The 25045-nt window shown below is 39.8% G+C and overlaps 2 protein-coding genes across 7 annotated transcripts; both read left to right on the top strand.

The window, feature by feature from the left end:
• Positions 1-304: 304 nt before the first annotated feature.
• Positions 305-14128, top strand: PYGO1 (pygopus family PHD finger 1). 2 transcript variants are annotated; one of them, XM_065847248.2, is made up of 3 exons: positions 305-560; positions 5843-5928; positions 7644-14128. In XM_065847248.2, the coding sequence occupies exons 1-3, from the start codon at positions 554-556 to the stop codon at positions 8763-8765; spliced, it is 1215 nt and encodes a 404-aa protein (XP_065703320.1). In that variant the 5' UTR covers positions 305-553; the 3' UTR covers positions 8766-14128. The 2 variants fall into 2 exon arrangements, with proteins under 2 accessions (XP_065703320.1, XP_065703319.1); XM_065847247.2 differs by lacking the exon at positions 305-560 and adding an exon at positions 1336-1485.
• Positions 5851-24867, top strand: DNAAF4 (dynein axonemal assembly factor 4). Of its 5 annotated transcripts, none has more exons than XM_065847246.2 (10): positions 5851-5928; positions 15413-15561; positions 18250-18397; positions 18788-18921; positions 19456-19696; positions 20442-20587; positions 21260-21369; positions 22093-22246; positions 23081-23186; positions 24402-24867. In XM_065847246.2, the coding sequence occupies exons 3-10, from the start codon at positions 18370-18372 to the stop codon at positions 24509-24511; spliced, it is 1029 nt and encodes a 342-aa protein (XP_065703318.1). In that variant the 5' UTR covers positions 5851-5928; positions 15413-15561; positions 18250-18369; the 3' UTR covers positions 24512-24867. The 5 variants fall into 5 exon arrangements, with proteins under 5 accessions (XP_065703318.1, XP_071670231.1, XP_065703315.1 ...); XM_071814130.1 differs by having other exon boundaries at positions 5863-5928; positions 15385-15561; XM_065847243.2 differs by lacking the exons at positions 5851-5928; positions 15413-15561 and adding an exon at positions 17497-17670.
• Positions 24868-25045: the final 178 nt, after the last annotated feature.

Raw genomic sequence — 25045 nt, 5'->3', positions numbered from 1 at the left:
TAGAGAAACAGCACCGCTAGGTACTGAGAAATGTGGTATATAAGCAAACCCTGCACTTTACAGCTAGATGTTTTTATTGCAGTTAGCCGAGGCTAAATCCACATTCAAAACATAATTATTTTTAATACAGTTGATTAACAGCTTTGACCAAGGATGACGAATCCATTTTTAGGAAGACTGAAATTTGCCACTTCAGAAGATGGTAAATTGTGGCAGAATGTGTTTCCACAAAAGTACAGTGACATCAGTAGTGACTTGCTTACCATGTATTTTTCAAGGGTTCAGAAGGGTTAATCGACACTGCGAGGGCCACCAGTCGGGCCCGGGGGGTTGGGTCTCCTCTGCACTCCCATCGGGCCAGAGGCCAGACTGGAGGGTCATATCTGTCTGGAAGGAGCCCCTCCTTGAAGAAGGTCTTCCAGCCAGCGTGGACCAACCTGCTCGGCAGCCGCTGGAGCACGGTGCCTCAGCACTTCACACAAACGCCTGCGTGGACCGGGAGGAACTGGCGCTGCAGCCCGGAGGCGAGAAGAACCTGTTACACACGTGTCCCATGACAGGTGAGCGGTGAAGTCGCTAAAAGCCCGGGGAGCCCCGCCGAGACGTCAGCAGTGCTTGCCCGTTCAGCGCCCGGCGGCGGCAGCTGCGGCCCAGCGCTCGCTCCCGCCTTTCCCGCCACTCGTGTCCCGGTCACCGTCCTCACGCGCACTAACGGTCCTCGCGGTCGCACGCCTGGAGCCGGCCTCGCCGCCCCGAGCCCGCCCCAGGGCCGGCGCCTCGCTTAGCGCATCCCGGTGGCCGCAGGCCCGCGACGGCCGAGCCCGCCCCAGCGCGGCGTCTTTGTTTCGAGCGGCGGCACGGGCCGGCGGGCGCGGCCGGGGCTGGCAGAGCCGCGGGAAGGGCCGCGGCCCGCCGCCCTCATGGCGGGAGCGCGGGGAGCCCCGCGACGCGCTCCGCGGCCGCGGCATTTGCAGCCTCTGCCCCTGGGGGCCCGGGAGCCGGCTAGCAACGGCGGCCGGGTCACGACGCGGTGAGCGGCGCTGGTGGCCGGCGGGGGCGCTGTGCGGGGCCGCGGGGCCTGGCAGCCCCCGCGGCGGGCGCCGAGCGAGGCGGGTGCCCGCAGCCCCCGGGCGCCCTGCCCGGCGCAGCTTGGCGCTCCGCGGGCCCCTGCGTAGCTCCCGGACAGCCGCGCTCCGCTCGCCGGGGCCCGCCTCCCCCGGCCCCCGCTGCAGGCCGCCGTGGAGCCCTCCCGCGCCCAAACTTTGCAAAGTCTGGCAGCTCCGCTGCTGGAGCGGCGGCGGCTACGGCAGCAGCGGGCGGGGGCGGAGGAGGCGGGGGCGGAGGGGGCGGGGTGCGGGCCGGCGGCGGTGGTGGTGGTGGCAGCATCAAAGAGCTCCGATTCCTAGCGCCCTGGGAGCCATGCGCTGCTGTCTGTAATGTCAGCGGAACAGGAGAAGGACCCCATCGCGCTGAAGAGATCCCGAGGTACGGGGGACTTAGCTGGGCCGGGGGGTGACCGGTGCTAGGCCCTAACTCCCTTGGGGAGCGCTGGCCGTGCCTCGGGATGCGCGCTCCGGCCGGACCCGACCCGCCCGCCGCTGCCCGCCGGGTTCCCGCCGGCCGCCCGCGGTCCCTCCCTGCGGCTGGCGGCGGGGCCGGGCGGGCGGGAGCCGCGCTAACTTTGCACGGTGGGGCCCGGGCGGGCCCCGCGGGCTCCCGCAGCCTCCGGGCCTTGAAATGCAAAACACGGGGCTCGCTCTGCCCGCGGATGTGACCCGCGAGGGGAGGCGGGCGGGTGCGTGGTTGTGTCTCTTGTGTTTTTCTGGGTGTGCTGCCCATTAGTATGCAGCGTGCATAGTGTTGGTGCAAGGGAATACGTCGGCAGTGCCACATGTCCGAGTTAGCGTTGATGCAGAGCCCATAAATTACACTTGAGTGTGCGCTCTTCCACCCCTGTTCTTGCTCTTGTGCTCGATTTTAGTTGGGATTTTGTTTTTCTCTTTCTGGGAAATGAAATATTTATCGCAATATTATTCTTTGTTAATAACACCGTTGTATAGCTCTAGTCAGGTTTTAAGTATGTATTTCTTTGAAATGTGTAAGGAGAAGGGTAGAAATACGGTATCTCTTCTGACTTGGCCAGTGCAACGGACTTTAATAGTACCACATCAGTGTACGTAGCAGTAGTTGTGTCCTCACAGTCCTTAAAACCAGAAATGCATGTTTGAATGAAATTATGAAAGACAGTAGGGTGACTGAGTTAGGTGAAAATCATGGCAAAATGATAAGATCTGCAATGTATTGCTTGTCTTTTCCTCACCTCCTGTTTTGCCCCTGGAATTCTATTGTTCTTGATGTTTTAACCTCTTTTTTATGGTCGGTAAGCGGGGAAAGGTGTGGATTCTGCTATGCATATTGTCGTTGATTTACAGTTTGCTTTTCTAAAACTGTTCTAAGTAACAGTGGGATTGCAACCCTGAGAATGAAAGAATGAAAATATGCAGCAGTGTTATAAAGGAGACTGGGAATCATTAGACTCCTTCACTCTCAAGCTCTGATTCTTCAAATATTTAAGCACATAGTTTCACATGCCTGAGTTACACACCAACTTCCATGCACTTACAGCTTGATATTAAAACGATATTAGGGCCACAGAATAGGCTCAACCAAATCTGGTCGAAATTAGACTCTTTTTTTTGTTTTCTGTCTATAATCGAAAGTTTATTCGGCCATTTATGTTGCCTGGGAAAATGTTCTTACTGAGATAAAGTACTGTTTAAAAAGGCTCTGGCATCCATCCTGTAAAAACCTAGACAGATTGGTCAGTGAGTATGAAAATACTCCATAGTATACTTGCAGTATGTTAAGTATGGCATAAATTACATGCAAAGTCATCATCTCTTAATATATAAATAACTACAAGTTGCAGTTCTCCTGACTAATACTGTAAATGTCTATCTTATGTATGTATGAAGTAAAACAGAATATGGGACTTATCTCTTCTCCTTTTCCCAAATGTAATTGGCTGAAATACATTTTACCTATTATTGAATAACAAAATAGTTATCAGATATGTATTTATATCTCTAGATACATTACATATGTGATGTTCCAGTCAAAAGGATTCTATTTTTTTCCTGGAAAATTAGTCTCGGAAAATGAAATAATTTTTCATACCCTTAGTGCAAAGTTCCAAAATGCTTGGTACACCTTTTAGTGAAAGTCTGTGTGGTAGGTACCAAAAGCGACTTTCTGGAAAGTTTATTTTGGCTGAATGCAAATGACCCGTATTCACTCTTTTTTTGGGTGTATGCTAGGACTAAGATTTTGTTTCCTTTCATGTATAAATTAAATCATTATAAAATCCACAGGGAAAATATAAATTTTTAGGGCTAAATTAAATCATTGGCCTCATACAGCAAGAACTGAAAATACAAAAGCTTTGTACCTTTCTGGACGTAGGACTCAGTTCTGCAAACCTGGGTATATGAATGGCTTCACCCATGTAATTCATGTAGAAATTGGTGGAACTTATTACTGGAACTCTAGTCTTCATATGCTTATGTTTTTGAAGAATGATGGAGAGGGAATTTATACATAATTTTATAAAGTTTTAACTTATGCTACTGTAAAACAGCACTTGCCTATGATCCTCAGTAGTCTACCTGGTCACAGATTTACTGATATCTGTGTTGCTAGTTGTTGAATTTATTGAAAGAAATCTGGATATTTGTAATATTTTGCTATCAGTGGTTAACATAATTTAGGTATTAAGAGTACAGAGCCATGAACAGCAGCGTATTTTATGCAGTTGTGAGGAATGATCTTCACTGCACAGTTTGCCACTTAATTTAGGATAAACTTGTAGGAATGCTAGAGAAGAAGCTAATGTGAAGTGCAGGGACAGTTTGGGACAAATAGTTTATCAAGAAGATTATTGATAGAGTTGGAATATAAGGGAGATTTTTCATCATTCCTTATGTAAAACTTTATGGTGTAATTATCTAGTATCTACAGTTGATGCAGTGGCAGTACTTCATAGCACGCTAAGTATATGCAGGTTAAAATTCTAAATCACAGCAAAAAGGACTCCCCAAGGACTTCCCCCCCCTTTTTTTTTTTTAGGCCCTGCTTGAGTACGAGTCTATTTTGAGAACATGATTGTGACTTCATGCCCTAGTCTTCAAAACTCAGAATTTGATAGGTGTTGATTTGGGGTGTTCACATATCTTGCTTAAGTATAATGAAAAATAAAATTAAATTTCAACAATGATAGCCAAAAGTAATTCATTAAAGCAGAGTTAGAACTGGATTCTTACTTGTAAATTTCCTCAAGACCTCAAAAAAAAGGAGCTGCGGGGAAGGAAGCGCCAGGAGTGAAAATTTGTCGGGCTTCCTTTCGTCAGAAGCATTGGAAATAACTGCTGGTTATTTCAGCCTGTATACAGTAGGTCTGCTTCCTCCCTGTGAGAGGAGATTTTATGTTACTTTGCTGAATAGTCCTAAAGCTGGTTTAGCTGTCTGCTGGGAACGCTTGTCTAACATAGAGCCGTGTAATATCATACATTATGTTTCTTTGCATAATCCTATTGATAATTTGCAGTTATCTTCAGGTTGCCCTTGATAATAAAGATAAGCCTGTGTGTTTAGCTGAATACTTGCATCTTGATAAAGTTTGACTCATGTTCTGAATATTAGTTTTAAACAAATAATATTAAAATTTTTAGATTGTATTGCTAACTTCTTACTGTTCTAGACTGTCACTGTGTAGATTTTTTTTTTTTTTAAAGGGCAAATAAGCTGTTATCTTAATGGGCCCAGGAAAAAATGAATTAACATACAGTTTATTAATGTAATGATGTTAGTATCTTAACATGTGTTGCTCTCGTATCACCCAAAAGTGACTTTCATACTTTGGCTCAGTGTTTTCTGTGCGCTCCCATGTGATGGCAAGTCCACTTGAGCCCCATGAAGGCAGACCAACTGGGATAATAAGGACTCTGCTAGAACTTCATTTGTTTGTTTTTCTGTGGTCTCACTAGAGTTTTTAAAATAAAATTGTATAAACCATGGCTTTTGAGAGCTTGTCCCACTGTTATGAAAGGTCACAAAGAATCCCAGGTGAAGTACAGATACCTCTTTCTATTGCTCAGAGTCAAGTCTGATGAACATTCTTTAATTCTTTCTGTGTCAGAGCAGCTGTGCACAATTATTCTGTGAAGTTTCTGCCGAGTAGGGCAGGTTCACTTAAAACTCCTCTCATTTTTGGTGGATATCTTTTTGTTTGATTGAGTCGTGGATTTAGTGACATTTAGGTCTGATAAATTGGAGATCTATCTAAACAACATGGCACGTTTTCAGCGGTTTTCATTCATGGATGCACTAGTGTTTGCTTTTTCCTTTGTGGTGTTTTGTAACATACTGTTTGATATTGGTACAGTGGGTTTGGTAAATCCTGAGTCTGTGTAAGTTAAATAGCATGTGAATCTTAGGCATGATTTTAAGCAGTTCTTTTTAAAGTTTTATGCATCATGCAAACAAGAAATACTTGTAATTGGTGGAGGTGTTAAGAAACGAGGGACAGATATGGAGATGTTTATTCCAACTGTAATGAGCATGAATTGGATGTTAAAGTGGTAATAGAGCAAGACAGCTCTGTATGAGGGATGCTAACTTTTACCTCCAGATGTTTGCTCCTTAATGACTTGCAATGTAAGGCACCAGAGGTTAATGCAAGTTCAGTATTTGTAACAGATGCCTATTGCTATGACAGACAGAGGCGAACTTAAAATACATTCTATAAGAAAACTAATGCCGTATTACACTGGTTGAAATTTTGTAGGTGGTGACAGTGGATTGGATGGATTAGGAGGACCAGGAGTTCAGCTTGGAAGCCCTGATAAGAAAAAGCGCAAAGCAAATACACAGGTAAATTCCCTTTGGTTCTTTTGAATTCTCAATAAATAGTGCACTCAGTATGACTATCTCTTGTCGTTCAGAATATGTCTGCTCCCACAAATAGCAATTGCATACAAAATATTTCACTTGTACTGTGAATTTAAAATCTTCATAATAGTAGTTGTTGTCACTGAAATTATTTTAATCTCTGTAGGTTGCCAAAGACCAATAAAGAGAAGTGCACAGTGAGATGGCAACGACTTGTATTTTACCGTATGGATTTGATTCCGAGACAGACTTAATTTTAATGACTTTGTAGCCATTGGTAGAAATCTGCACGGCATGAGTAGTTGCCATGAGACTACTTTACTTTTATTCCTGTATGTGTAGGTTTGTGGGCTAATGGATCAGTACAGTTTGTTAATGCTTGGCACATTCCCCAAGTGATTTTTTCAAGCAAAAGCTCTGAGGCAGATTCGGCTCCTTTCCAGTGAATCCCTGCAATTTGGCATTTCTTTACAGTTTCTGTTTCCAGAAAAGGAAGCCTGAATACAAAACATATAAAGCAATTAGCTATCTGTAGTGCAGAATTTTCCTTTGTGTGTTCACTCAGCTTTGAGAGGGAGTATCTGTTGATTCGGTACTGCCCAGTGAGAGTGGCTTTATTTATGTAGGTCAAACAGATTCTGTTAAGATGTGGATCTGCTTTCTTAATTTTTGTTTTATTTTCAAGTAGTCATAGTGAAACCTACTTGGAGAAATATTCAGTTGATTTAAGGGTTTCAGACCTCTTTCTTGATGAAGTGTGTTCTGAAACGGTGTGAACTATAGAGGGCATGCAGATCAGTTTCCTCTCTTTCCTTACCAAGTTCAAAACTTGCACCACAGCAGAATCTTTTGTTTGTGTTTGTTTGTTTGTTTGAGGGGTGAGAGGGAAATGTTCAGTCTTAGTTTTTTAGTATTTAGGAGGAAATGCTTCCTGCAAGGACAGTTAGTGTGAGGGTAAACCAGCTAGGTGTTCCCCACAGGCTAGTCTAGAATGAAATTCAATTGTATAGCCGCTCTGATGACATTTAAACAGCCTCTGGGCTCCATGAAACACTTGATTATGCTCTGTAACCAGAAATCCTTGTATTTTGTACCTACCGACTATGTTTTGCAGACTGTCCGCGGTCACTGAACGCTCATAAGGGACACTTCTGTTTGGTGCACAGAATATAGCAAATTCTTAGATGCAGACTCCTAGATACCTTTTTTTTTTTTTAGAGTTGTAGTAACATTACGTTTGTATATCCTGATAGAAATGGGGTGTCTTGATGTATATTCTGTAAAATGAACCCAAAATGAAATTAAGGAAATGCTTCAAATCTGGTCTTCAACATTTGGAAATATTTTTTGCATGTGTTGAAGTGACATCTTGCTTTCTGTACTGTTGCTTTTCTTATGTGAAATGTTAAGACAGAAGTCACATAGCAAGTAGTATTTTCAGATACATGGCTGTGCAACTGCACAATTTTTAAAACACTGAGATTACTGTAAATCACCATATTATCTGGAGGCCAAACTCCTCTCTTGCCTCTGTGCTGAAATTTCAGACAGCCTGGCAGGGTACAGTGGGTGAGCCTTACACAACAGCTGAACAGTTCTTTCAGCAGTAGAGCTGCTAATCCAGGACCGTTGAGGTTGGTCTGTCTTGCAGGGAAATACTAAAACTAATTTAAATGTTGTATTTAAAATATTTTTAGGGATCATCATTTCCTCCTCCATCTGAATATGCTCCACCACCGAATCCAAGCTCTGACCACCTTGTAGCTGCAAATCCATTTGATGACAACTATAATACTGTGTCTTATAAACCACTTCCTTCAGGAAATCCATATTTTAGTAATCCTGGTTATCCTGGCTTTGGAGGCTATAGCACTTTCAGAATGCCACCTCACATGCTGCCCAGAGTGTCCTCACCATATGGTGGTTCTTACTCCCTCAGAAACCAACCGCATCCCCTTCCTCAAAATCCTGTGGGAATGGGTTTTAGTCGACCCCACTCTTTCAGCTTCGGTCCACATGATAACCCAGGTTTTGGGAATCAACCGCCTTATAGTAGTGGTCAGATAAATCAAAATGTCAATATGCCTGGTCAGCATTTCAGACCAAATCCTGGTGAGAACTTTGGCCATTCTGGTCAGATGCCTCACCCTGATGTACCGTCTAACTTCGGCCCTGGAAACAATCCAAATTTTCCAAATTCTCAGCTAGAGTCAAACCATTCTTTTGCTCCTCCACCAAACACTTATAATCAGACAAAACCGTCAGCACAAAAGCAAGACTTTAGTCAAGGTGCAAGCAAAGCATCCAACCAGAACACTGTTGCTCATCAGCATCATCACAGGACAGAGGACATTGTGAGTCAAGGGAACAGTGACCTCAAAAATGTCACTCGAAACAATGTGGTAAATCAGGATAATAGCCATTCTAACAGTGCCGATAACACTAGCGCTGGTCATTCAAATGGGACTCAGAGTAAGTCCCGCCAGCCTCGAGGTACTGCTGAAGGATGCAACTCTGAAAAGAGCAGCAAAGCACCCCTTCATCCCAGTCGTCATGGTCACTCGTCCTCTGAACCTGTCTATCCATGTGGAATTTGTACACATGAAGTTAATGATGACCAGGATGCCATCCTGTGTGAAGCCTCTTGTCAAAAATGGTTTCATCGGATCTGTACAGGCATGACTGAGTCAGCTTATGGCCTTCTTACAGCAGAAGCATCAGCAGTATGGGGCTGTGATACTTGCATGGCTGACAAAGATGTCCAGTTAATGCGCACAAGAGAGACTGCAGGGCCACCTGCATTGAATACAGATGGCTAACAACGGGAATTGGTGGTAGTGATTGAAATACTTGCTATGAAGATTTGGTTACAAATTTGGTACTTCATTTTCTGCAGACAATCAATTGTGTTTGATTGCTGTCATCTTTTTTTCCCTAATCTGTTTTTGTTCATAAACTGCCAACCTAGTTTTTGTACTCATAGTTTTATGTGTGCACATGTTTTACAGGATGGAATAATTTTTTTTTTGTTTCTCACTAAACTTTAAAACATAACTGACAACTTATCAGAAGTAGGATGTGCATTGATAATTTTATCAAAGGCAAAAATGTGCCTGTATGAATAGCCTGTAGTTTGCTAGTGTTAATATGTTTGCTAACACTAGCATTTAGTTCTTGGCTTTAATGGTACTATATTTGCAAATACTCATTATGTTTTATTTTTTTGGGTCAATGTCCATTACTGATGTTCTTGCTATCCTTTCTTTTAATTTAGTAGGGATGACATGGAGGAATGTGCAGTACTAATAGTTTTATTTTAGTGTAAATCATATGTGCTTTTTCCTATTTTTGAAGTAAAGCATTAACACACTATTCAAAAATTGATGACTTCATGCTTAGTAACTCACAGTGAAACCTGCCAGCTTTTATGCATTTGTGTTTCCTTGAAAAGGCAATGATCTCTTTCGACTTCTCAGCAAATACTTGCTGAAGACTCTTGCTAGGTCTTGCAGTTTTTGGAAATAGTTCCAAATATGATTACATTGGAAAAAGAAACACATCAAGTTTATGAAGTCCAGGGCTTTAAATCTAGAGAATACCAAAGCACATACATCAGGATACAGTCTCTGCATCTGTCACGGTGGTGCAATCATGCACCTCTCTCATCCTCTCTCATTGATGGTTCTAGTCTCCCGCCTCAGGGCTGCCGGAGAGTCATGGATGCACTAGTGCAGGGAAGGTCCTGCCCATCTTCTAGGGCTTCCAGCTGGAGCCTGCTCTGTCATCCTGAGCTTGCACAGTCCACTTGGCATGAAGGAGGGCACAAGGCAGCGGGATGTGTTCAGCCCAGGCTCTGAATTGCAAGATAATTTGGCCAGCAGAGTGTTAAATCTGAATTCCTACAACTGCCTCAGCAAGTCTTGCAGTGAGGGGGTGGAAAATCTAGGGTGAAGAACACACATCAGGTGTGTTTAGCTCGCATTGGGAGCAAGGAATCAGAAGTTTAGCTTCTTCTGAAATGGTATCCTACTGACAGGTATGAATAGCATTAGAGCTTCATGTGTGATGCTAAGCATTCTATTTTAATATGGGTAATTTGATCTTATTCTTGATCTCAAATATGCACCCCTCCTTTTTTTTAATGTGGGGAAACATCTAACTTTGAAGACTTCAGCCTTAGCAGGGTGATAAAGTTGCATATGCAACTGAGTGTTTCTGTAGAAAGAAGTGCTGTTTTAACTTAATAAAAAAGGTAGCACTGTAATAACAGACTCTACTTGTAATACCACTGTGCTGGAAACTTCTAGACTGTCAGCAGTTAAATCATATGTCAAGCATTACAGGTTCTAGTCATGTCCCTTAATCTGATAAACTGTTCAGATCTGTGGTGAAGAGTGATGTAGGAGCCTATATAGAATAGAGTCATCTACAGAAAGAGGTAGTTTTTATGGTAAGCTATGCTCATGAGTGAAAAGGCCTGTTTGCTAGTTCACCATTGTGTTTTATTTTAAAGGGGCTCTACTGTGGTCTGTAAGATACTGTGCAGATCTACATAACTGTCCCATACTCTCTTACTGGAGAAGTGCAGTATTGCCTTCCTTTTTTGTCTATCTTTAGATAGATTTGTTCCTCTGGGAATCAATTTAACCTCTGCAACAATTTGCACTGTAAAGGTAGTGGAGCTGGTTCAAACCTACAGGAATGTAAATTAAATACAAAATTTTGCTCTGTGAAAATTCAACAAAACCTGTGATTATGATATTGGTATCCAAGTGTGCTGTTAACAATACCTTTCCCATTCCCGAACGCCATTCCTGTTGTGAGATTATGTTCGGGGCAGCTGTTCTTAGAAGTCCAATTAATATTCTATCATTTTGGAGCAGACATTCTATATTAGCTAGCAAGATACTAGAATTTAAATATAGTGATTTGCAAACTTAAAATCAACTGGAATATTATTTCATAAGGCCTTACATTGTATGTTTACAAAAGGTACTCTTATCAATTTACTTCTGTTTTTCTAAACTGGTACTATATTGGGTTTGTAATCCAGTACATTTTCTGTGTTTATTAACCTACAAATTCAAGACATTAACAAATGCCAATTATATCAAATAAAACCAAAAGAACAACAAAACCAAACTTGTTATCACACTGATCATAGAGATATGACTGATCAGGATCTCCAGAAGTCATCCAGTCAACATGCTCGCCCTACTGATGCACTCTTGGCATACCTGGAATCTTTATCTCGAGAGAGGGCTATACTTTGTTTTTCTCTGCATGTATTGACTAGTAGTACTTCAAGTATGCACAGAAAAAACAACCACCATATTTTGTTAGCAAGGAACTAGGAAATTGTCAGCTGGTTAGAATTAGAAATTAGTTATAGAAGGGTGGGCGGGAGGGAGGGCTGATTAGAGTAGGTGGGGGGTTTTGTAATACTCTACAGGAAACAATTTGTATTGAACTATCATGTGCTTCTTTCATCACTAGTGATTTAGACTGTACTGGTGCTGCACACCAAAAATATTGCAAAGATTTTGTAAATCTTACAAACCTTAACATTTTTGTGGGAAATGCCTGTGTCCTTTTTAAGTAGCTCCTTGTTATGGTCAGAAATGCAGCCTATATTGCCCAAAATGTCCTTTTTTTTTTTTTTGTTAAATTTATTTCCCCTAGGCTAAAATAACTAGGTATTGTCTGGATTGAACTGTCCTTAATACTTAGTTTTGTGTTTGTTTGTTTATTTTTTCCAGAGACAAGTTTTAAATGAGAAGATACGTAATTCTCTATTTAAGATACTTGTTCTGTTGGTGTTGGGCAGGTGACAGTGCTGCGTGCAGGCTGGCCGCTAGAGGGTACTTACCAAAAACCCTGTTTCTGGCTGGTTTAGTGACCCCTTCCACAACCTGAGACAAGCAGGTTAACTGTCTCGGTCTCTTCTGTCAGAAGATCAGGCTAACGCTTCCCAAGGGTGTTTAGAGGCCTATTTATTATTTGAGATCTTCAGATGAAAGAGATGAGAGAAAAGTAATAAAGTTTGCTTGATTTAAAACAAAAAATGTAATTTTGGGGCTGCTCAAAGAAGAATATTCTTCGTGACCTCTGAAGTTTTTCATCTGAGAACCAGTTTTGTAATCACATTTTGCAGGCTTCATTTGAAGCATGTGAGAATGGACAAAGTCAGTGGAACTGCACGCACACGGTCAATAACATTGCAAAGTTTGTGCAGTTCGAGACCTATGATATTTGTGAGTGAAATGGTTTTTATGGTTTGAGTTCTTTACAAAATCGATGGTGTTCATATGTAGCACCTCTTTGACATTTGTCTTTATTCCAACTTAATACAATAATACATCTGCATTAAATATATCTCTTTCATTTTATAAATAAACATTGCCTGCAGTAGGAGTATTGGTGTAACATTTTTTAAAAAGGAAGTGATGCTTCTTATCATGTTGTATGTGACTTAAATGACTGTTTCATATTAAAACTAATCTTTCCTTATGTACTGCTTAAATATACCTGTTTTGGCATATCAGTTCAGTACTTTTTATACAATCTTGAATGTGTTCCACATTGGTGACATGTATTTTTGCAGCAACTTTTTTGTTTCGATTTTAAATTAGAGCATGTCTGAAGTAATACATGCATTAGTGCTGTGGTGTGTGGCAAAGTTAATGTATGTAATTCAAATTGGAAATAAGTTTCCAGACTTTGTCCAACATTAGCCTTGTGGCCGGGGATTAAATTACTATGTAATACCAATTATTTCATATCATGATGTGGTTTAAGCTACTCTATGAAGTATGTGAAATACTATTGTTTAGGGATTGGTAGCTGGCGTGGTGTCTTGCGTAGAAGGAGGTATGATAAATGGTAGCAATTCATGGCAATTAAAACTGACTACCTTTCTGAACACTCATCACTTATGTGCATTATAATCTTGTTGCCATAACTGTTAGTATGAATTTTGTAATATTATCCACTGACAAATGGGTGAACATTTGGTAATAAGCTCAAGTGTTTGAAAATTCTATTCTAACGCTCTTTACTTGGTTTATAAAACATGTATTTCTTTTTAATCTATTGGATGTGATTAGGTACATGCAGGAGTATGTAGAACTGTATTCTAAAATTATTCTGCAATTACTGAGTTTTGTCTGAAGCTTTCTATATTAGAATAGACTGTTCCTTAAAACTGGAAAATTAAGTGTATTTAGCAGAACTCTTAAGGCAATATAACTATCTTACACTACAATTTGAGTTATGCACATTCACTTTTCTGTATGGAACTCCTCTGATTTCTTGTTGGCTTATGCTTGATATGGGAATAAAGGGTCCTTTTAGTGCTCTAGTGTTGTGTGTCATCAGTCCTGAGGTAATGAGCTCTGAATGATGTTCAGCCCCTTAGAGGTGCTGCCTATAGCTTCGACTATTCAGTGTCGCCCTTAGTTTCCTGGTTCAGAAATGGCTTATCCCAACACCATAGGGAAAACCTATTTTAGTATTATTTACCATATGTGATTGATTTTCTTTTTCATGTTCAAACAGTCTGTCTGTCTCAAAATATTTTTTTTGATCCAACTCCACCTTTTTACTCTGAGGTTCGTGCACTGTGACTTAAGAATTGCTGTACTGGATACCGTTTCCGATCGGAATAACGAGAGACGTGTCTGTTCCTAGGCACTTGTCTCATCAGCTAAATGATGTTCTAAATCTGAACTTCATATAATTTTTTTTTTTTTGGTCTCCTTTCTTGATAGCTTTTTCTGAAATGTGAAATAATATGGTGTTATTGAGGAATTTTTGCTTAAAAGACAATCTCTCCACCAAGCTTTTGTATGTGGCCTCTGGAGCAGACACTGTTCTTTAGGGGCTTCTGACTTGGAATTCTTTTGTCCGCATTCTCTTTTCAGTGTTAAAGACAAGTTGAATAAGGCAAGTTACCAATCTACTGCCATCCAAACAATGCAAAATATAAGCTGATTAAGATTGTTGACTTTTTCTTTGGTTAATAATGTGATATTTTACCTTTAGAAGAACATATATCAGAATCTGGTTCAAGTGTTCTTGGAAAATATATATGGTATATTTTGTCCAGCACTGTATGTAACTGCGTTGCTTTCTGTTGTCTGGTTTCAGTTTCTTTTAAAATAAAGATAATTTTTGTGGGGAAGTTGCCTGTTGATTTTTATGAAGATGACATCATGTCTAGATTAACTCTTCTATTGTTTTGCCCGTGAGAATGCATTTGGATTAGGTGTAATCCTTCAAGAAACAGTATGAGGTCATATTGATCAGACAATACAGCTCCTGTCTCTCGGGAGAGGTCTGCTGCTCTGTAAAGGCATTAATCTGAAGTAACTTCAAAGCAGATTAGAAGGGGTCTCGCACCATAAACCAGATTTCTTTCTTACAGAATGGGAGGGAAAGTGTAGGCGCCATTTGGCTGAACAGATTTTTTTTTTAGAGATCTCTGTACTTGAGATTATACGAAGAATTATTTATTCTAAATCTTGAAATTACTAAGCTATTCCTGTTTGTTGAACTGCCAGAACTAACACGTACCAAATCAGTGCCTTGCCAACAATTTTTCAAAGCAACTGGTATAGTTGGTCCCAATTCACACATGCAAAACAGTTCATTGGAATAAACAGCATCTCATGAAATGTTCCTGCTCTTAAAAAATATGGAGGGATGGGAGTAATGAGAGAGAACTTAGAAGGGATGGGAGGAAAAAAGGCTATTCATTGAACTAAAGAAAAGGTAAACTGTTTAAAGGATTATTTTTCTTCAATATATTAAAACTTCCGAAGCCATTAGAAGTGGAATAACCACTGGGAGAGCTGTATGTATGTATTGGCAACTGGAAGGTTCAGACTATTAGTAATATTATTAAGATTGTGACTGGAATATAAAGCACATAAATATAAATCACATGAGATAGGAATTTAAGAATAAAGTTTTCCAGGGAAAATTTTATCTCCTTTCAGTAGGAAGTTTTTTGCACTTCTGACTGATGAATTAGTGCCAACGGAAGGAAGATCCTGAATGGGCCTCTCTTTTAGTATATTTTGCAAAACTGTCATAGTGAGAGCTCAGTTATTTGTGCAAAGCAGCTCGCAGTGTGTATGACAGATACACATCCATACAAGACTTTTAAAGTTGTTTCAAGTCTCTGCTCAGTCCCTTTTGTGTCTTTCAGCAGCTAAATCTGCTACTTTGACTTAGAAATGTGTTAGTGACATTTACTGTGTCTTACATGAATGAAATACATAGCTTTGCAGTGGAGATCTAGCTTTTAAGTAAACAGATTTTTCGTTGTTGTTAATGTATCGGAGCTATTTTGTGTGACTCGGAAACACCAAGTACAGGTGACCATAACTGTCCTATCTTGTGAAGTGTATAGACATAGTATGTTCTTTCTGGCAGGAATAAATAATAAGCTGCTTCATTCCAGTATATTATCTGTGATTAAACTAAAAATGCCACCTGGATGACCAAGGCAGAAGACCAGCACTCAACAAGTCTAAGACTCTTACTGTCTGTGAATGAAATACCCAGAACTGAAGAATGCATTCTGGATAACTACAGCTGCATTCTGGAACGGTAGGAGATTTTGAGTTACTATTATATTATAAACATTGTAGCCAATGCTGCTATTGGAACACCCTGATTTAAAACTAAAGAAAACACTATCTGCTCCAACCCCCAGTTCTTCCATTACTTCATCTAGGAAGCAGGCAAATAGGATTTTGACTATGGTGTGCAGTTTTGGCCTCTCCATTTTCAACTGGGAAAGCTTCAGAGGTCAGCAAGGAAGAGAAAGCTGTGTCAAAAAACGTAAGCAAGCTAAGAGTCTTTCTAGGAAACAAGACCATCTTAGAGTGGAGAAAGGTCACAGAAGGAATGTTTAGAACTTCTTGTTTGCACTTGCCTGAAGTTTGTCTTGCAATACAGACAACTAGGGGATATTAAATAAAGGTAACACTAGAGAGGTTTAAAACAAATAGGAGGAGTTTTGTTCTCACAGTGAGAATCTTTCCTCAGCTTTTATTATTTATTTTCTCATACAGTTTCTTAGAGTGACAGCAGACTGTTTATGGAGACGTCATGGTTTAAGTCTAGGTTCAGAACTATAAACTACAAAAGTCTTCTGCAGCTGACAGCAAGGCTCCTTATCCCATAGTGCAGCTCCTGCCATAGTCTGAAATACATATCATGCAAGGTTTGAAAAAAAGAAAACAAGTCACATGCCAAAAATACCCAAAGCATTTTGATTTTAAGTTAAATCTCTTTCCTCTTGTACTTTTGAACGCTCTTGAAATGGGAAATTTAATTCAGTTCTCAGATTCCAGTCCATGCAAGCATTCATCCAGATTATATTGATGTGAGGGTGGAGAATAACCCAGAAATCATATAAATTATGATGAATTTTTTGATCTGAAAAAGTTTTAAACCCCTACTTATACATCTGCTTTTGTGTATTATACTAAATAGTAACCACTGCCATTTGAACATTGCTTTGGAATATAGGTGACAGAACACAAAAATTAAATCACATGATACACACCAGAAATCTTAGGTAATGTGTGCAATATTAAACTCATTTTTTTCTCAGTTGTGTTTTAAAAGAAAGAAAAGTGGGACAATGGGACTTTTTGGTTTGTTTTTGTTTTTTTTTTTTCCAAGTAGTCGTAAGTACTTATATACTTTTGAGGAACTTAAACATACCTGGCTGTTTATCCATGTGTGTTTGGCTTGCCTTTCAACCCATGCTGCCCGGAAGCAGTTGCTTCCTATGTATAATGGATGTTATTTTTGTAGAGACTGTGTTACTGTGTGTTTGAGGAAGGCTGAGCAACAATGTGCGAATTACCCCGAGACTGGGGCAAAGGCAGCGAAGTAGACAATATCGGGAGGCAACAGCATGGAGCTGCCAGTATGACCTAATTATTTTTAGAGAACATTTAGAAGTTTCAGTGATTTGCTAAATCAGTCTTCAGCTTTTACTAGTTTTTACCAGAAATTCTCCAAGTGACAGCAGTTTGTCTCTTAATGGAGACATCATTGGATAAGAAGAGCCACATTCCTTCCTACTCTGCCTCAGGGAGCCATGAACACCAGCACGGGCCCTCCCACCGGCCGGGCCCGGTGAGTCAGGGGCCAGGACCTGCAGCCAGGCTTCCTCTCAGCTGATCTCGCCAGGTTTTAGCAAGTCAGAGTTCGTACAGGTACACGAGCTGCTGAACTGCCCGCATTGCTACTTTGAGCCCCAGGGGCCGTTTTTGCCGTTTGAAGCTGGGTACAGGACCTGAAGGACAGCGCTTCCCTCGTGTTGCACGGCAGCAGCCGGGCCCCGGAGCTCTGGCCCCGGAGCTCTAGCCCCGGGTTTCCCCGTGCCCGGCCCCCTGCGGAACCACAGCTCGCAGCGCGCGCTGCGCCGCGGGGCGCCATTGGCTGAAGCCGGGGGTCGGGCCTGCCAGCGGCTTCCGGGAGCGGCGGGGAAGGGGAGCGGAAGTGTTCTTTTAGAGCACCGGAAGCTCTCCTGCCCATGGCAACGGCGGCGGTGCGCCCGTGGCAACAGGCGCGGCCATGCCGGTGTGGCTGCGGGAGTTCCGCTGGCGGCAGACGCCCGCGGCCGTCTATCTCTCGCTGCCCTTGCGCGGGGTTCGCGCCACCTCCGCCAACATCTTCTGCACTGACCAGTACCTGAAGGTGGGGCGGCCGCGACCCGCGCCCTCGTCCGCCTCACGGGGCTTCTGCGGTGCAGAGTCGCCGCCGTGGGCTGCGCTGTGCCCGCGCTGGCCTGGCGCTGTTTTATAGCTCTGTTAAAAACCACACACTAGATTCACCGTGGCAGTGCTGTCAACTTTATAATCTTTTATGATATTTAATCTATAATTTTTCTTTGTAAACTGCAGGCTGTTAAGTAGCTGTCCCACTAGAGATAATGGCTTTATTGCTGTTCGTTCTCTCTACTGATGTTTTTGCTACTCAGTAGGTGTCAGCTGCTTTTCCTCTTACAAGTGGCCTTATACACATCTGCTAATATTATGACTATTAACTACAAAGCTGAGGTCTACAGCTCCTGTTGCAGTGCCAGACCACCAACTTTTTCAATGTCTTCTATCATGTCTAATAAAATACTTAACCTCCATACTGCATACTAAACAAATTACTTTTGTCAATAACATGTTTCTTGAGGTTTGCTGTATGCCTGTGCTGGATATTTTGAATATGTGAGATTTAAATAAAAATTGAAAATATTAGTACAAATTAATTATATTTTTGTAGGTAAGCGTCCCTCCCTTTTTATTTGAAGCCATTTTATATGCTCCTATTGATGACACAAATAGCACAGCAAAGATTGGAAATGGAACAATTTTCTTCACTTTGTATAAAAAAGAAGTGGCCATGTGGGATTACCTAACTCTACCGAATGGTAAGTTCTCTATTGTGAAAAGTACGTTGCATGTAAGAAACCCAAATCTTTACATACGATAATAGCCATCATGAACCTTCTGGCACTAGATATCTGCTAAATTAAACCTTGTTAAAAATAGAAAGTACATGAAAACAGACAAAACATCTGCCGGCTCTGGCGTGCACAAAACAAAACAGTGTTTCTTATAAAACTTAAATTTTGTGTGTAAGCAAGTCCTAGCTTTTCTTTTTTAGGGATGGGCTCAATAGGGGCTGCTTTGTGGAATTTGAACCATGTTGGGTTTTCTGAGACAAAGTAACAAAAGGAACTGTGCTTTTATTAAGATGGTATATAACAGTAGAACTTCAGGCCTAAATCACCGAGATAGTTTTTTATTTACTTTTTAAGCTAACAAGGAGAAACTCCAATATCTAAGAGAGAATGCTGTTCTAAAAGCCCATGAAAAGGCAAAAGAGGAGACAGAGGCAAAAAAAGTTACAAAACAGGAACACAAAAAATACACTTTGGAGGCCACAATGAAGGTAAACTTAAAAGGAACAAGACACATACACGTGAACAATTACTAACCTGGCAGCTGTTTGGTTAAATGTACCTTAAAAATATGAAAAGTACTCATTTTTGTTACAGTGGTGGAGAAATATATCTGTTACGAAATATGAAAATGAAGAGCTCAGATTTTTGTTAGTAGAGAGGAGACTACAATAATGTGGCAAAACTGTATTCTTTGGTGCCCTTTGCATCAGTGCAAGTGTTTAGTCATTTGGCACTGTCAAAAACACTGATTTAAAAAAACCCCAAACTTATATATTAATTGTTATATTTTATATTGGATTTGCTGTTTATATTTTTTGTTAAAAGATAAGACTTTTACAAGCTAATCAGAGATCTTTACTCCTCCAGTCATTTTTAAGCATCTTTCATAACTCTGCTTGTACCATCACATTAACGATGATGCTGTGCTTGGGATATGAAACTGGGAAAATAATGGTAGCTTTTACTTATTCATCTTACTGTTATCAGATGTTACATGTCTCATAGGTTTATCATTCAAACAGCTAGAAGAAGCAGAAAGAAAAAGAATTGAAGGTCTGAAAGAAAAGGAGCGGCAGAAGGTCACTAAGGAGTTGGAGTTATGGAGAAAAGAGCAAAAAGATACTGAGAAACAAAAGAGGGTACAAAAAGAAGAGGAATTACATCAAGAAGTAGAGCAATTAAAGGAGAAGAAAAAGGAAGAAATAAACAAAGCTGAGATTCCTAATGAAGGAACTTCTGAGACCAGACTCAAACCTACTAAAGGTTATATTATTGGAGTGTATTTTATTATTCTTTGAAGCGCGGGTATACCTTTATTGTTAGATGTTTCTAATTCATCCTTTATCTTTGTCTCTACCATACTGAACTAATTCTGTTTTAGTTTGCAGTTATTTTAGTGTCTTCATTTTCTGCCAATTTATGGAGCTAAAGCATGTGATTTCTTAGCTCTTGTTTAAGTCTTTGGAAATAGAAGGACAAGTTTTGTTCTGAGCTTTAGAAAAACAAACCAAAAAGCCTTTCTGGCAGTGTAATGCAGACTTTCTGAGGTGGAGTTCACGTTACCTTGAGTTACCTCATTGTTGGTTTTCATGGAAATACACAATCTCTTTTCATTCTCTCTATCCCATGTCTTTGCCCCACAGAGAGCTAATTCAGGGAACTGAACCAACAGGAAACATTTAAATTTTGGTTTGTTCACTTGTTTTGGTAAAGTTAGTGTTAGCTCTTGCAGTTGCCCTGTCAGAGAATTCTGTAAGTGACATAGTGATGTAGGAGGACTTTAAGTTCATCTGTGACAGATAATCTAGCCAATCAATAGATGGCATGATACAACAAGAACAAACATTTTTCGAACCTTCCCTTCAAAAGAACAAGTCTAAACCTTTCTCAAGCCATTAGAGGTCTAGTTCTAATGTGCATAATTTCTAGAGTAAGTGTACTTTGGTAGAAAAGTAGAAAACTCCCTTTGCTTAATTTTTCATTTTCATTACTCCAATTCTCTTCATAGGTTGTGCTTCCTTTAGTATGTTTTCAGAAAATGTAAAGGAAGAACGGTTACCGGCTCCTCGATCTGCTGCTACAATTAAAGTCAACTTTACACCACGAGTTTTTCCTACAGCTCTGCGGGAATCTCGTGTTGCAGAAGAGGAGGAGGTAAGGATTGCTGTCTGGTTTAGTGTGAGGCTTCTGCTGTCTTCCAAGGTGGTGAGTTACTTACTGCTTCTTTAGTAAGATGACAAAAATGTTGCCTGTGCCAAAGAACGTTACCTGTGCAATATTCTTTCAAATAAGGTATTCTTATTTAAATTAAGATTTAAATAAACACTTAGATAGAAATTATTTTTACCAAGCATATGATTGTGCAGATTAATAAATAGCATGTTCCTTCTTTTTTTTTTTTTTTTTTGGGGGGGGAGGGTGGGGGAGAGGAGAGGTAAAGGCAGCAATATTAATTTAATTCCTTGAAGTATAAAATTTAAAATGTCTTTAGTCTTATATTTAAGGTATTTTAAGTACTTCTTAAAAAGAAGTTTGCAATCAGCTCTTTTGAGCTTTATTGAATGAACACATAGAGTCATTTTGGAAGTTCCAAAACAAACAAGCAAACAAGAATGTTTTAGTAATGCAATAACTTTACATAGTAATGAAATACTTAGGGAAACTTGGAAGTTTTTCATATCTGACATAATTAGATATTTCTCTCTGTTCAAAATATGTGGCAAGTAGAATTCTTTTGATAGGAGTGAGTCCATAGATGAAAGCAAAATACTTTTTTGGATTTGAATCTTCCTTCAGAAATAATACTTTCATGTTGTGTATTTGTAGTGGCTACGTAAACAAGCAGAAGCTCGAAGAACAATAAATGCTGATTTGTCTGAGCTGGAAGACTTAAAAGAAGAGGAGAAGAATCCAGACTGGTTGAAGGACAAAGGAAAGTAAGTTAGATTCCATTTGAAGGTGTATTTAAATGAAATGTTAGTTATATAGTGTGTGCCTATTTTTTGAGTTCAGGTATTTTCTATTTATCCTTGACACAGATGGTGAAAGTCTACGTAGTAGAGAACTTTTTGACAGCTTATGGGGTTTGAATGCGATAAAGACGTGAGATGCAACTGCTGAAGCTCATGATGCACAAAATCATTGTCAATGCATAATGCGTATTCTTCCACAAGGACAGTTAAATCAGTGCAATATTATATCCAGGTGGCTTTCTTTTCACTTGTACTCTTTATTGAGAGGTTAAACATAGGTCTAAAATGACCTTTAGGAATTTGATAAAAATATTGGTAAGTTTATATAACTGTGTGATATAGAAAGGTTTGATTAGGCAATCATAATGAGATACATAGCTTTCAAAATTAGTCCCACGTCTGCACAGATGTGTCCCCCTCTCACTGCTCTTCATTGCTTTCGAGCAGTGACTATTTTTGTGAAGTTGTGTGTCTAAATGCTCTATTGTCAGCATCAAGCTTGGCTGACCTTCAGCTATGTTTTTCTTGGGAAAGGCTGTAAATGGCCATTTCCAAGGAAAAACTGCTAAAACTTTTTTTTTTTTTTTAAAGTGAGTTGTTAACAATAAATTTTTTTGGGGGTTTGTTTTTTTTTTTGATGTATCACCTTGTTTAAAGTGCATGTCTTCCTTTTTGTTTTATGCTTAGCAAAATGTTTGCAACAGGAAACTACCTTGCAGCTGTAAATGCATACAACCTCGCAGTGCGGCTGAACAACAAGCTTCCCCTGCTGTACCTGAATCGTGCTGCTTGCCACCTGAAACTGAGAAATTTGCATAAAGCTGTTGAAGATTCCTCCAAGGTATAAAAACATAGGTTCTCAGACTGTCATCTTATACACGATTGTGATTTATTACTGTGATGCTTCTGTTTCAAGCAGACCTGTAAATACTTATTAGCACGATTCAAAATTTTTAAATTCAGAATTGATATAATGAAGCCATAATGAAATATTAAAATTTGATAGCAAGCGATTAATGAACTTTCAGAAATTTTAAAACAAAACAACAACACCCTCCCCCAGCCATGCTTCCTCATGTTTGGGCTGAATGGCCACATGTTGACTTGGGATGTGAAATACCGTAGCAATATATAAATTTGAAAAATAAGGACAACTTGGAGCAGAAAATAATTGTATCAATGTTTTAGCAGCCACTATTTGTGCAGCGAGAGAGAAGTGATCTCAAATAGCGTTTGAGTAATTTGGAGAAAGTTGTCCCAGAATTATTATTTTTTGAACTAATAAATGCTTGAGGCTTGTAATTTGTTTTTTCTAGTAACTACTGCTATAACACATGGGCTTTTATAGGGCTGCTTTTTTTGTAGCATGATGTGTCATGTCGTGTGTGAAAACAGAGTACATTATTTGACTGCAATCATCATTTAGCACAGTATTTGTCAGTTTTTAGCCATGGCAATGAAACTGTATTTAGCAAACTGTGGAGTGACAGATAAAAATCATAAGGGCTAGATTCACAAGCCATATAAATTTGAATAGTTATTTTCTGTTTCTCTTTGAATAGTTACTATGTTCCTGTATAATAATAGTAATTAGGTGAAAGAAGTGTGTGTAAATGAGGGGAAAAAATTATGGAAAATCTACTTCTGAATATTTTGAGTGTTTTCATTTGTAAAGGCACTAGAACTGCTTACACCACCTGTTCCTGATAATGAGAATGCTCGAGTAAAAGCATATGTGAGACGTGGAACGGCGTTTTGTCAGCTGGAATTATTTACTGAAGGCAAGACTTTGATTTCTTGAAAACATGTGCCTGAATTTATAGTGACATGCAAGTAATTCTGTTTAGCTCAATGAGACTGCTCACGCTTTATTTTTCTGGCAGGGATGTAGAAGGAGACCTATACAATCTATGTGTCTTTTTGATATGAACCTTTATACCACTTTTTTTTTTTTAATTTACTGGCTGATTGTAGTCTTTCTGCACATGCTGCCAGCTGGTGACCACAGCAGCCGGGGGGCCACGGATGGTGTTAAGTGAGAAAGGAATGAGAGGTCAGAGATGAGGTGTTTGCATTGGGAAACATTCAAATGTAGCGTGCAAACTGATATGAAACTAAGTTGCGATAGTTTTGCTGTTCAGGAAGCGATGTTTTATGGGTTTTGAGATTGTATTTACAGTATTTCCAGCTATACAACAAATTACCTTAAAATAACCTGAAATATTTCTAAAATATTTGCTTGTGAAATGCTTAGTAACATATCTTTTAAAAATGATGGATGAAACCCATATTGACCAGCAAAATGTTTCATCTAGTAGTGTGGTTTGTGTGACTATATCTGAATTAACAGTGTCCCTGCTGAGTTCTCCAAGAGTATCAGTTCAGTTTTGTAAGGCAAATTTAGCAGTGAAAGTGGATAATAGAAAGAGAAGATTATGGAAAATGTTAACCTTGTAATACTAAGCTTTTCACATCGGTTACCTTGTTCTACTTCGAAATCCCTTTGTCATTACCTTACAGCTTCATTTGCACTTGGAAACCTTATAAAAAAAGGGCAAGCTTTTATTATACTTCCTGCACTCGTGGTTTGCATTCTTTTCTCCTCAAGCTCTGACATTCCTGGTTCACGGGGTTTTTTTTCCGTGTTTTCATGCACTTTCATTCTGTTATTCAATTTTTCTCTCTTCTGAGCATTCCTGTCATGCATATAGGTATATATGCATATAGATATGAATGGAGAGGCTCTGTTTTCATGTTTCAATATCTGAAAATGTTTATATAGTAGAGTGTTTCCACTAAAATGTTTTGTAAAATAATATAAATCTATTTATTGACAAAAGTTAAATTTAGTGTCATTCTGATTCCATCTTGCTCAACAGCAAAACTCATGATCAATACTTTACACATGTGATTAGAGACCAGTTATTTCCAGTTAGTTGCTAAGGAGGATGCTCTTGCATTATTGATTCACATTCTTATTAATGTGTCTATTTCAGGTCTCCAGGACTATGAAGCAGCTCTCAAGATCAATCCTAAAAATAAAACTATAGAAAAAGATGCTGAGAAGATTCGACACCTAATTCAAGGAACACCACAAGATTCTTAATTAAAAACAAAAGCAACCTTTGAGAGGGATGCCTTTTGAGAGCATCAGAATGAATCTTAGTTCTCTTCAATGTGTTGTTAGCTAGACATTTTCCTGTTTCACTCAAAACACCTACAGAATTGGTAAAAGACTGGGTATATGAATTACTATTTTTGAAAGTATATTATTGTAACAAATATGGTTAGTTTTATTTTATGTAATTTTGATACAAGGTTATAACATTTTTGCTTTCTGTAAAATATTGGCAGGCTGAATATTGAAACATGCTCTTTGTACTTGATTCAAAGTTACTTATAACTAAATGAAATATTTGTCTGGAAATATCTGCTGAATATAGAAAATGTGTTTTCAAACAACTTCGGAAGCTCCATATAGTCAACACTGTTAACTTCTTAGCTTTTTATTCTCCACCAATACTGAAACAGTTCTGTGTTACATGGTTATGGTTACACCTTTTTCTCTCTTCTTATTGTTCATAGTGTTTGGCACATCTGAAACTAAGACAGTGAATTTAGATAGTTTATTTCAGGCATC

Source organism: Patagioenas fasciata, chromosome 12, assembly GCF_037038585.1.
Source record: "Patagioenas fasciata isolate bPatFas1 chromosome 12, bPatFas1.hap1, whole genome shotgun sequence".
Taxonomy (NCBI): Eukaryota; Metazoa; Chordata; class Aves; order Columbiformes; family Columbidae; genus Patagioenas; species Patagioenas fasciata.
The sequence above is the reverse complement of the archived record's forward strand: the minus strand, read 5'-3'. Positions and strand labels throughout refer to the sequence as shown.